Raw genomic sequence first — 13261 nt, 5'->3', positions numbered from 1 at the left:
AGGCTACAAGCTCAGGACGATAGTCTGTCACATTGGAATATTCCTATGCATATACTAAAGCAGTCAAGACAAACTTTTCAAAAGAAGCTATCATTTTTGCATACATTGCATGACTAACAAAACATGATAGACTGAAAAAGATATCCATGTGGTCAACAATGCATCAAGATACTGTTTTCTGTAGACTGTTAAAAAGAGTTTGGAAACATCACGCTGGTAGTTTTTTTAAAAAACATTATTTATATACACAGGAACAAAGCGCTTTTGAAAACAAAAAATGAAAAACGTAAAATAAATAAGAAATCAGATTTGACAGAAAGCATTGAGCTTCTTACAATGGGGTGAGTTTGAGAGACATTCTGAGCTGCTTTTAGAGGGGAGTAAATGGTACAATCACTGGGGACAATATATAAGTGAACATACATAAAGGATAACCAACATTGGACATATTTAAGTGCAGGTAGAAATACGGCCAGCTGTGCTATTGATGTGACAAAGGTGGGTGAATTGCTAGAGTGGGGGAGAAGGAAGTGAGTGACAGAGGAAGGTTGGAGGCGAGAGAGAAAGAGGCGATGACGCAAAGGTTTCTAGCTGGAGAAGAGTAGGGGAGAGTTTCAGGTGGGAACTGGACAAGCAGATTAAGAGATTAGAGAGCTTTTGGCAGGGAAGAAGAGCACCTCTGTTTTGATAGTTTAAGATCAGAGTGTGAAAAGGGCAGAGACAGTTAGAGATGTTGATAGAGAGATCAGAGGAGAGTTCAGGAAAAGAGAAGACGACTTCGGTGTCGTCTGCAAAGAGTTGGTTACGAAAACCCAAAGAGAAGATTAGTGCCCCAAAAGCAGAGGTGTAGAGTGTAAAGAGAAGCAGACCCAAGACAGAGCCTTGTGGAACACCAACAGTTAGGAGTGAGTTGAGAGCTGTTGCTCCAAGAGACAGAGTTGGCATGGTAGGATCAAATTCAGACAAGGCCTTGATCGTGAATCTCAAGGAGAAAGACGGTATTAAGGAGATCAGAGTGACTGACAGTGTCAAGGCAGCAGACAGGTCAAGCAGAATTCGGATAGATGTAAGGGTGAGTACTTAGCAGAGGCAATGATGTTGGGAAACATTCATGAGACTAGGTTCCGTGGAGTGAAAGGAGCAGAAACCTGCTTGTAGGGGGTCTCGAAAGGTTGTGGATGTCTAAGAAAATGGTAAAACAGTTGACACAACCATTAAGAGTAGTGCGGAAGGAGAGACACATGGTGAAGGTTAGCCGGTAGGTTTGGGTCAGCCCCTTGCTTTTTAAGGAGAGGGATGACCGTGGCCGTTTTGAAAACAGCCGGAAAGCAAGTGGAATCGAAGGACAGGTTGAAGAGTTCAGTGAAGCGAGAGGCCACTAAAGGATAAATAGGCCTCACTAGCTGAGGAGCAAGAGGGTCTGATGGGGCACAAGAGGGGTTAGCCTTCATCAGTAGAGGTAGCACTTTGTCAGTATTTGTGTGACTAAAGTGGGATATAAAGGCATAGGACGATGGTAGAGTAGGTGGAGGAGGGTAAAATGTAAGGGGGGGGCGAGTGTGAGTCTCTAATTTTGGAAATCTTTGCAGCAAAGTATTCAGCTGTGAGTTCACGTGGTAATAATATGCCAGAACAATCCATGGGGGTCATTACAAGTACAGCGGCCCAGAAATAAAAGGTGCCAGAAGCAACAAGCCGTCATCCTTTCCGGACCGCTGTACTACAACTGTGCCTGCAGGCGCCGTTGCGTTCAGCAGGTCTGACCTGCCGGGCGCATCAACCCCAGTAGACACAGTTGTCAAGGAAGCACCGGCACCGTTACTAATGGTGCTTCCCAGTCCCCATTCCCATGGAGTCCTTTTGGACTCCATGGGAACGGGGACAAAAATTTGCTGCCGCCTAATATCCCGGGCCGCTGGGACTTTTAATGTCCCAGTGGCATCTGGATCTCAGGCCGCGGAATGGGTGTTACAGGCAATCCGCCGTTAGCACTGGTGGGTTACCACCAGACTTGTAATTACCCCCATTATTGTTGTAACCACCTGGGAGGCAACGTATGTGAGAATACATTTAACAATTTCCAAGTAACGTATACGACAAGTGTCTTCTTTAAACAACCAAAAGTAAACAGAATGTTGCCACTGCTTTCCTCTGAGCAATTACAAACCAAAAATATCCCAACACCGTACAGTGCAGATGTCACTGCCCGTGCCCCCAATAGGATGCTGCTTAAATGCAAAGACTAAGTCCAAAGGGCCACAGGTGTTACAGCATGCGGATATCGGTACACCGAATATGTCCAACATTCCCAAGTATGACACACGCAGGGCACCTGCTGGCCTGCAAGGTGGTCTACATCACCATGGCAACACGTCCCTGGTCTAGGGCTTTCATTTAACTAACGCACCCAGGGAGTCTGGGTTTTGGTACATTTGAATTGGATCACCACCACCTGGTATTTGCAAAAGTAAAAGCCACTTGATGGGACACACAAAACTAGCCAAAGCATGTCTACGCTGTCGTCATAACCTCCCAAATGACAGTGGCCAGCTTTTCACACCAACAGCTTCACCTCCTACTTACGAGCATCTTTTAACTCCTACTGGGCGCACATAATAACCCCCGCCGTGCCAATTCGGTAAACACCGCAACTGGGGCACACAGGGAGCCCGCCACATCTCGTTTAGTGGAAGGGCCCCGTCCCACACTCCCAGGGTATTGTTTACAGTCAACCGGGCCTGGAGTAGAGACAGTGCGGGTAACTACGCACTTCCATTAGACCCGAGCCACGGCCCACGTTCCAGCTGGGCCAGAAGTAGAACCCCTTCAAGCATGGGCACCAACATGTCCCCGAGTCGAACATTCGCCTAGCTGCCCTAAACCACACACCCCCCGGTGTTTATAAAAGTTGGTGGTCAGCGGGCTGCAATTTCAGCCACCCATACCGGCCTTTCTCCGTGCACCCCACAGCCTTGCCTCTTCTTAGGGTGATATCCGCCAGTGTTCACCGCGGGACTGCACGAACATGTTAACCGTACCTGTCGTTGGTGGTTATCCCCCTACTCGACCCGTTTCACTGCCTTGAACCCAAACGCTCCCTCCCAGGGGCTCACGTTGCTCAGGCGGATCGCCCCTTCCCCTCCCCCCATGCCCGAAGTGGCGAGTTGTCCGTGAACCCGCTCGCCCCCCTGTACGCAGACCAAAACCCTCCGTTCCCTCACCGTAATGTTGCAGTGGATGGTAAGCGGGTTGTTGCCCAAGATGAACTGGCAGTGCAGCTCGTCCAGTTTCCAGTTCACGATCCGGAACCGCTCGTGGTTTTTGTCAAAAATAGACTCGAGAAACTTCAGCTCGGCCTTGAGCCCTGACACGGACATCTTAACATCATTTCCGAGGAGGGGAGGCGCTGAGAGACCCGACACCCCCACTCCGCGCCGGAAGATGGCGGGCGGCAGCGGCGGCTCTTTGTACCTTCAGCCTGGGGCTCGCAATGGAGGCTCGGAACCCAGCACGGAGCGTTGCGGGCCGGGCGGAAACGTGTCACCGCCGCTGCTGTCACACCAGTGCTGGTTCTCTGTACTGGTCCTAGGAGTGCACAGATAAAACAACAACCCACAGGGGGCCTTATTACACAGACTCAACCCAACACAACGCACGGGGGGCTTGTGCTGCAAACAGATCCCGCCCTGTGACACCGAGGGCTGGCTCGGCACAGGGCCTGAGTGCTCGAGTCGGCAAAGAGCTAGTACGCACCGCTGGGTTGAGCGCACAGACACAGCTTAATAACACTGGGGCTGTGCAACGCATCACACAGAGCCCGCCCATTGAAACGGACCTCTTTTGCACAGTCTCAGTGAGCACAGGCACTGTCACAAACAGTGCACAGGGGCCCTGGCTGCGCAGATGAAGGCTGACACAGCTATGTTTGCTTTTGGCCGTTCTGCAAAGCAAATTATCCTGGGGAATGCACCTTAACAGTGTTTTAAAATATTCTGCTACGTATAGGCAGTGGCGTCACTAGAAATCAGTACACGGGAAGTGGGAGGGTGCACAAATACAACAGGGTTGGGAGGGGTGGCACATCAAATTAGCGTCAACATGCCAAACTGGTTTAAGTACACCAGTATCACGAACCTGGTTAAAAAAAAATGTGACATCAATATACATCCTAAAACGTTGAGTCATGTTTAACAGTTGCAAACATGCCCTATGTACTCCGCAAGTGCAAGAGACGGCATTCTTTTAACTCATCACTCCCAGCATTGCTTTAAATAATGTTTAGTTAGAGGTGGTATTTAGCAGAAGAGACATCACTTGCAGCTCAGCTTTAAGTAATAGCCATTCAAAAAGAGTCATTTTTTACAGAAGAGATATCGCTCATGCTCGTCTTCAAATGATAGTCAAGGACAGTCTGTTTAACAAATGAAATATAATACAGATGCAGAGTACAGGGGGAAAGGAGACCCTCGTTCTTTAGCAGTGGTTGCAGGAATCTCATTTTGCCCCTATACAATTGTTTACAGTTTTCAGTTTCTGGCTGTACATCCTAGTGGAGGCTGGTAAATTATTTTATTGGAGAGGCGTACATTTCCCCCCAAATATGCCAGTGACCAAGTGTAACAAGGTAGCCCAAACCAATCTGGAGTTATGGGGGATACCCCATAGAGCATTTTTTAAATTAAGGCTTACAATGGTGCATTTTACAGCACACAGTCTTTGAAAAATTGAGTAAAAGCTATACAGTTTGCAATTGATTTTGTAGGGTAATGTAGGGTCGCGCAACATCAACATGTTGGGATGCGCCGACACGCATAGCAATCCGGTGATCACAGTTTATGTGCGCACATAACTGTTGGGGGTTTGTCCTGAACCCAATCACGATGCCCGTAAGCCCCCAGCGAGTGCAGACACACACACACACACGTCCGTACTGCTCGGGCTTCCCGGTTGCACTGTCGCGGCCGGGAACGCCCCTTTTATTTATGCTGCACGCTGCCGCGTGCAACGTCACGCCGCCGCGTGCGCGTCCCTTCAAGGGGCAGCGCCACACTCCTCCTTTTTAGGGAGGACAACAATAAATGCTTTAATAATACACACCACAAACCAAGTAACTATAATAACACAACACTTACAAACAGTTTCCCCACACACCCTTTTATTAGCATCCACCCGGGTCCCTTTACTTAACAGTCCAAAGACTCAGGCCGATCAGATAAATGTCCCAGCACATAGTCGCTGAGGTAAGCGGGTTTCCCTCGCCCAGCCCTCTGGGGGTACCTCCCGCTTACCTCCGGCACAGGTAGTTCGTCCACAGGCATCCCCCGGGCAGGGGACTCAGGTGTGCCGGATTGGCCTCCTCTGTCATCAGGCACCTCCATTAAGTCCGACTCATGGGGAGGGTCAGTTCTCGGGTCTCCTAGCTTCTTGAAGAAGCTCACATTGCGGGTAACGGCTGACCTTCCGTCCGAGGCAGTCGCCATGGACCCCTTGACAGCCACGATGTCCAACGGTTCCGGCTCGTATGGAAGGGAGAGCTTTCCATGGGGGTGTCTGTTTCGGATGAGGACTTCGTCGCCTGGCTCCAGCCGCTGCGGACGGAGCCCCCTTCTCATGTTTTCCTGCTCAATCCTCACTCGCCGGTCCACCTCTACCTGTTGGTTATCAATCACCCCCGGCTCCTTTTCCCCGACCTCGGGCAGCAAACCCAGAGGGCAACGCTTGAATAGAGCCTCGGCCGGGGGCCACCCCTGTGGAAGCATGCGGGGTGGTGCGATACACCCGCAGAAACTGATAGAGGGCTCTCTGAAGGGACTGTCCCTGGCCTTGGGCAATTTTGAAGGTCTTGTTCAGTGTTCTCATTAGCCTTTCGGCTTCTCTGTTTGCCCTGGGCCACAGGGGGGTGATCTTCCGATGCTGTACCCTGCAGCTCTCCATCAGTTCCGAGAACCGCTCGCTCTGGAATGGCCCCGTTGTCAGAGCACAACGTGTGGGGGAACCCATGGGCCGCAAACACCTTCTCCATGGCCACCACCACATGCTCGAAGGCCACCGACTCCACGAATTCAACCTCGGGGTACCTCGAGTATACATCGACGATCACTAGGAAGTGGGTGCCCATCGTTGTAGATCCGAAGTCCGCATGGACCACCTCCCGGGGTCGCGTCCCTCGAGGCATCGCCTCTATGGCCGGTTCTCGCTGCAGAGGAGACGCCGCCTGACACCAGACACAGGCCGCCACAAAGTCATCCACCTTCCGCTCTAGCTCAGAGAACCATACCTTCAGCCGTAGCCTGGCCTTGGTCTTTGCAGCGCCCTGGTGTCTATGGTGAGCAAGGGTGATCACGTCCTTCACCTTGGACTGGGGAACAACTATCCGGTCACCTCTGAGCAGCAGGCCAGACGCTGAGAATGATAGTTCTTCCCTGACCTTCCACAGCTGCTTCAGTCCCGTTTTGGCCTCTTGAGCACGCCCCGCCAGGGACTCCAGCACCGACTTCCAGGAACCCTGCTGCATGGAGTGTCTCAGGATTTGGAAACACTTGTCTCCTGCTGCTGCTGCCTCGAGCTCCCCCAGAGGCATCGCATTAGGCGTGGCCGCCTCGACCACCATGCAGACATGATCATCGGCTTCTTCAGCACATGTGTCATACTCTTTTTCCCCAAGTGCACCCGGGTGTCGGGATAGATAGTCTGCCGCATTGTTCACCCCCGGCCGATACACCAAGGTGACCCCGTACTCCAGGAGAGCGAGCATCCACCGCTCGATCCTCGCCGGTGGCTTGGATGACGACCCTGCCAGAATGGGAAGCAAAGGCTTATGGTCCGTCACGACTGTCACCGGGCGTACTAGGACATATAGCCTGAAGTGTCTGCAGCCCCATAGCACCGCCAGCGCCTCGCGCTCAATCTGCGAATACCTCTGCTCTGTCTCCGACAGCGCCTTAGTGGCGTAGGCCACCGGGCGGACAACCCCATCACAATCTATCTGAGTTAGCACGGCGCCCAGGCCAAATGGGCTGGCGTCCACAATGACCTCCGATGGTAAAGCAGGGTCAAAGAACGCCATGGTGTCTTCGGCAGCCAGCCCACCCTTGATGTCCTCGAACGCCGCCTGCTCAAGCAGGCCCAAGTGCCAGGTGGATTCTTTCTTCGTCAGTGCCCTGAGGGGTTCAGATCTCGAAGCAAGATTTTGAATAAACCATCCACAGTAAGTGACCATGCCGAAAAAGCTCCTCACATCGGACACCGACTCGGGTGGCTGTGCCTTTCTGATGTCCTGGACTTTCTTGGGTTCAGGTGACACACCTCCCTCTTTGAAAACAAAGCCAAAGAACTCAATGGACGGGCGCAGGAATTCACATTTTTCCCTGTGAAGGGTGAGGCCCAGCGACTGCAGCCTCTCAAAAGCCTTTGCCAGCATCCGCAGGTGGTCCACCTCAGTCCTAGCAAACACCAGGATATCATCACTAATGTTCAACACGCCCTCCAGGTCTGCAAGGGCGCCCCGGATGATATTCTGAAAAACCTCTGCTGCCAAGGACACGCCAAAGCAAAGTCTTTTGTAGCAGTAGAGTCCCCAGTGTGTGGTGAACGTGGTGATGTACCTTGATTCAGGGCGTAGGACCACATGATGGTAGCCCGCCCAGAGGTCCAGCTTGGAAAAGAAGCGAGCACCCTGCACCTCGCAATGATGTCATCAATCGTTGGGGTAAGGTGCCTCTCCCTTTTGATGGCTTTGTTTGGCAGCCTCATATCGACACAGATGCGGACAGAGTCAGGTTGCTTAGGTTCCCTCGCCACAACAATCGGGGACACCCAGGGAGTCGGACCCTCCACCTTCTCGATTATGTCGAGATTAACAAGAATGTCCAGCTCCTTGTCCACCTGCTCACGAAGGTGAAAGGGTACCCTGCAATGTTTTAGGGCGATGGGCTGCACGGATTTGTCTATATGTAACCTCACTGGGTCACCGACCATCTGACCAATTCCATTGAATAGGGCGGCATACTTATCAAGCAGGTCGTTATTGTCCTCCAGGTACACCGAGTAAGCAAAGCTGACAATGCCGAGGGCCTCGGCCGCTGCACAGCTCAACAGGCTGTTCGTGCTTACCGGCGTTACATAGAATCGTGCAGTGATCTGCGAGCCATCATGCTCCACCTTCACCACGAAGGCACAGTCCAGCGGGATAGGTTCCAGACCCCCGAATGCAAAGATGCGAGCTTTCGGTGTGACCAATTTGGGAGGCGTGTCCATGGCGTCGTAATGCCCATGGGCCATCACATTGACTGACGCTCCCGTGTCTACTAGGACTGGGACTGGCGACTTGTTGACCTCCACCACACACCTCGGCTGTCTCCTGTTCTTCCCTTTTAGGGACGCCACACTGGAGACGAAGAAAATGTTCTCTTCCTACTCTTCGTCTGCCTCCTCCACTGGGGCATCCTCCTCGCTCTGGTCCACCTAGGCGACATTCGGCGGGCGATTCTGGCGAAGGAACCCGGACTGGGCCTCTTGGCACCATCACGGGCAGGGCTGCCTTGCACACCTGGGAAAAATGATCGGGCAGCTCACGCCTTCCACATGTCCTTCCAGCTGCTGGGCACTCTGTTGGGTGGGGAAGAACGTACCCACACTTCTGGCACGACTCACCAGCTCTTCCAGCTCTGTCGCGGGGCCCAGCACTAGGTCTTCTGATGCCGCTTCCCCCTCGCCACATGGCACACATCTCCTCTGTCTTAACTGAGCGGGACCCAGCCTCCATCCTAGCTGCCTGAGCCTCAGACACCTCATGGCACCACCCTCAAGGATGCGGGGCAGCGTGGTGCCCGGCTCTCTTAGGACCTGACGTCTGAGATTGGCAGAGGAGCACGCCTGGATGAGCATTGTTCTTATCATGTCCTCTGCATTGCCCCATGCACAAGTCAGCGACAGGCGCCGTAGGCATCCATAAAAGGTGTCCAAAGTCTCATCCTCCTTTTGCCTTGCAGACAGCATCACAAATCTTTCATAGTCCGAGTTGGCAAGGGGCAGAAAATGAGCCTGGAGTGCTGTCTTTGCCTCGGCATACGAAGCGACTCAAATATCTCCTGGACGGAAGGTCCCGCCTAATACAACATGGTTGCCAGCATGCTGTCATCATCTGTCACCTGCGCGGCCCTAAAGTACATATCGAGGCAGTCAACCCACCTCTTCCATCTGGGCCCCAGGCTGGATGGCGGGCCCGAGACGTCAAATTCGGGGATGGGCTGCAGGGCCGCTGGGGCACGTGCCTGGGCCATGACGGGAGTTTCTGGCTGAGCAACCGGTTGCACCACCGGTGGCGCCAGAGGCAATGGAGCCTGACCTCCTGCTTGAACCTGAGGAGGCTGCTGTTGAGCTGCTGGTTGCCCACCGTCCTGAGGAGGCTGCTGATGCACTGCTGGCACTCCACCGTCTTGATCACCAGCCCGTTCATGGGCTTGAGCGCACAGGCACCCCCAGCGTGGAACTTGGGGGCCGCAACTCAACTCCCACCACCACAACACAGTCCTGACACACACCCAAGCAAATGAAATGTCCAACCAGGGAGCGAAGATGATGATGGCAGAGTATCTGTCTCATGCACAGACACAGCAGCTGGACATGATGATGAAAAGGATGAAGAGAATGGAAAATCCACAGCTGCAGCAGTCTACAATGATGATGAAGGGGATGAAGAAGAACAACTCCCCAGCCTGATGATGAAGAGGATGATGAGGAACCAAATCCCCAGCTGCAGCAGCACCTTGTAGGCACAGATGTTCCAAAAATTGAGTCAAGGAGAATTTGGGCTAAGCAGGCCCAGCCATTGTAGCAAAATCGGGCATGGGCATGCAGGTATAACTGCCTGCTAACAGTATGTCCAAAAATTTGGCCTGGATGCCACTCACCGCCCAAACCGGAGCTCGGTGAAGTTCCACGGCCAAAATCCAAAATGGCCACCAGTGTCATGATGCCTACCTCCAAGGAGCCAGGTCCGACCCAGCAACCCCAGAGGCAGGCATCATTTCCCCCAGGGGAGTGCCAGCGGGCCCAAGCTGGGGCCCTTTGGACGCAGTCCTGGCGCCTTAGGCGCCAGGCTCATGTTGGACCTCTGTCCTGGCGCCTTAGGCGCCAGGCTCATAAAGCTAGACATGTGTTCAAGTGTTTTAATGTGCACTTACCTGATGCAGACCATGCTGCCACATCCAGGCCCTCTTGAGGCCTGAATAGGAACTACTTTACCTGTGGGACTACTTTCCACCCGGGTGTGGTCGGGGAAGGATACATACCTGATCGGAGGAAGGATACACACTTGGAACTTCTTCCAAAGCTATTTAAACCACACCCGATCAGCAACTCACGCTTCTCGTTGTTCTGCTCCTCGCAGCTGGACGCTCACCGTGTCAGCTCCTGCATCTGGACTTCAGCCACGCCTGTCAGCATCCTGGGTCACCTGCAAAGGGAGACAAGAGACCTACCAGCTAACCTGAACCACGGAGACATCACCGACGATCCCGAAAGGGAAGACATCATTTTTAAAAGCATTTCGTTACGATCGCTGCAGCGCTGCATTTCACTCACCTTTCCTGGGTTCCTCCTTCTTCAGCAGCGATCATCCGGATACATAGCCACTTCCCAGAGCCTAGAGAAAAAGACAAGAATAAGAGGTGAGAGAAGGAAGGGAATAGGAAAAGCTCAGTTTCCTTCTAAGACTTACCTGTTGGGTTATTCCCATTTCATTTCGGGTCTTGCTGCTTCCAAGCATTTTCCGGACCCCGGCCCCTGTGGGGAAAAAAGACAAAGACATTAGATGAGCGATTTCAAAAACATTACCTGAGCGCTCATCTAGGACTTACCAGATCTTTACTGGAACTGCATGTTTCACTTCGGGTCGGCGCCATATCTCCGGCATTCCGAACCCCGGCCCCTAGGGGAAAAGACATCAACATTAGCGCTTTGTTGCAAGAAGTCTCCAAAGGAATCTTCATTCATCACCTAAAAAAAGACAATGAACATTATTATTTAAAGCTTGAACTTTTGAACTTGCAACAGAGCTTTTACAGCGCCTTACCAGTATAATCAAGCTTACCTGAACTCCCATCCAACCTCAATCCAGTGAAGTAACTGGGTTCAACGCGCCCCTGCGTCAGAAGCAGGATGGAGAGCTCGTCCTTTCAGACCCTAAGGTGAGACTTCATGGGGAATCGTGGAAGGGTATCGTGGAAGGTTGGAAGAGAGTGGGAGGCTTGAGCATAACTCAGTCAGTAGGTAATACTCCCTTTTCACGCACAGGGGTATATTCCTACGAGCCGGAGAAGCCAGAGTAGAGGGCCCTTCCTGTCCATCTTCAGAGTCCTGCGCTTCACCATTGAAGAAGCATCAGCACTCGAAGCCAGACCAGTGCCTCCGTGGGAACCAGGTGAGCGTTACAGAACGCGAAGCCTACCCACAATTTCCCACCCGGGCGCTATGGAGACTTCCGAGACAGATCAGCTGGCCCAGCTTTTGGGGTAATTACGGGCAGAAGTGCACTCAGCCCGCCAGGAGACTAACGCTCTCAAAAGAGAACTGATCCTATCCAAGGAAAGAACTGATGACCTACCTAGCCAAAAGGTTATTGCAGGCCGAGGCAGGGCACACTCCTTTACCTAATTCCGGAGGTACTTCTACATCAATGGATTTGAATAACCCGGTACAAATCAATCTACCTGGACACATGCCTTTGGCCCCGCCTGAACGTTTTGCGGGGGATCCAAGAAATATGCCGTCTTTATGAACCAATGTCGTTTACACTTTCTATGCAGACCCGGGGCCTTCCCTAACGACCAGACCAAGGTAGCCTTTATACTATCTTACCTCAGTGGCAGTGCTGCCGATTGGTCTATTCCATTGGTAAATCAGGATGATCCCATTCTCCAGGATTTTCAGGGCTTCCAGGCCAGCATGGAAAGATTGTTTGCTCGACACTCTCAAGGACAGGCCCTTGATAACGAACTGCTATCCTTACGACAAGGTAATCAGGATCTCCTGTCCTAGGTTGCCACCTTTAATAGACTGGTTGTGGAAACTGGATGGCCAGAAAACAAAAGGATCACATTGTTTCATCAAGGCCTGCGCGGAGAGCTTAAGGATGTTCTAGCTCAGATAGTAGATCCACCCCATGTCTGCGCAGACTACATAGACTTGGTGGTTCAACTTGATCACAGACTTCAAAATAGAAAAGCAGATCGGTTCAAGTATGAAAACCGAGCACCGATCAAAACCCACGCTACCTCCAAGAGTACCGACGTATCTGAACCTATGCAAATCGGTGGTGTTAAAGGACCATTAACGCAGAAAGAACGAGAGAGAAGGCGGCAAATGCAACTTTGTCTGTATTGCGGGACTTCCGGTCACTTTCTTCGAAATTGTCCAGTAAAACCACTTAAGAAGGTGGTTGGAGCTACTGATAACAAATTAGTGACACCTGATTCCGGAAACGACCTAGCCCGGCAAGCGTAGGGGTCCGCTTGCCGAGCTTGAAAACTAACTCTTTGACCTCGCATTTCGTCATGCCAATGGTGCTCGTGGACCCAAAACAGCCTCAGCAGTTGCATGCTATAAAAGCATACATCGACAGTGGAGCTATTGGAAATTACATAGACCGTGAATTGGCTTCCAGGATTAAGCTTCCTCTCCGCCCGAAAGTAACCCAAGATGTCATTACTACAGTAGATGGAACCGAAATAGCCTCAGGGCCTGTAACGCATTCCACTGTTGAAGTGACACTGGTGGATCAGGATGGACATCGGGAAGCAATCGTGTTTGATGTGATCAAGGCCCCACAATTTCAAGTAATTCTTGGAATTCCTTGGTTAGAAACACATAATCCCAGAATTGACTGGCGAGCAAAGAAGATAAGTTTTCCTGATTGTGAACCAACTTGTTATCCAAGACATCCAGCTATGGGTCTAGCCACAGCAACTTCCACCCCTGTACAGCTACCGTCTGAATACCAAGAATTCCAAGACGTTTTTCAGAAAGAACAGGCTAACACGTTACCTCCCCATCGGTCTTATGATTGCCAGATCGATACCTTGTAGTAGGATTTATGCTCTTACGGAACCTGAGAACCTGCATTTGCGTCAGTATTTAGATCAGTACCTAGCCAATGGTTTTATTCGCCCGTCCAAGTCTCCTGTCTCTTCAGCTCTAATCTTCGTGCCGAAAAAAGAAGGCGACCTTAGAACGTGTATAGACTATCGTGCCCTAAATCAAA

The 13261-nt window shown here is 51.8% G+C and overlaps 1 protein-coding gene across 2 annotated transcripts in view; it reads right to left on the bottom strand.

Moving 5' to 3' along the window:
- Window positions 1-3786, bottom strand: part of UBE2Q2 (ubiquitin conjugating enzyme E2 Q2) — a 1419211-nt gene extending 1415425 nt beyond the window's left edge. The window contains exon 1 of one of the 2 annotated variants that reach the window (XM_069624339.1): window positions 3222-3786. In XM_069624339.1, the coding sequence (XP_069480440.1) occupies window positions 3222-3377 (156 nt within the window). In that variant the 5' untranslated portion in view covers window positions 3378-3786. The remainder of the gene's footprint in view (window positions 1-3221) is intronic. The other variant, XM_069624340.1, reaches the window with a different exon arrangement.
- Between the last annotated feature and the right edge of the window lie 9475 nt (window positions 3787-13261).

This window comes from Ambystoma mexicanum, chromosome 11 (genome assembly GCF_040938575.1).
Source record: "Ambystoma mexicanum isolate Mex_15411 chromosome 11, UKY_AmexF1_1, whole genome shotgun sequence".
Taxonomy (NCBI): Eukaryota; Metazoa; Chordata; class Amphibia; order Caudata; family Ambystomatidae; genus Ambystoma; species Ambystoma mexicanum.
Note: the sequence above shows the minus strand (reverse complement) of the source record. Positions and strands in the feature narration are given on the sequence as shown.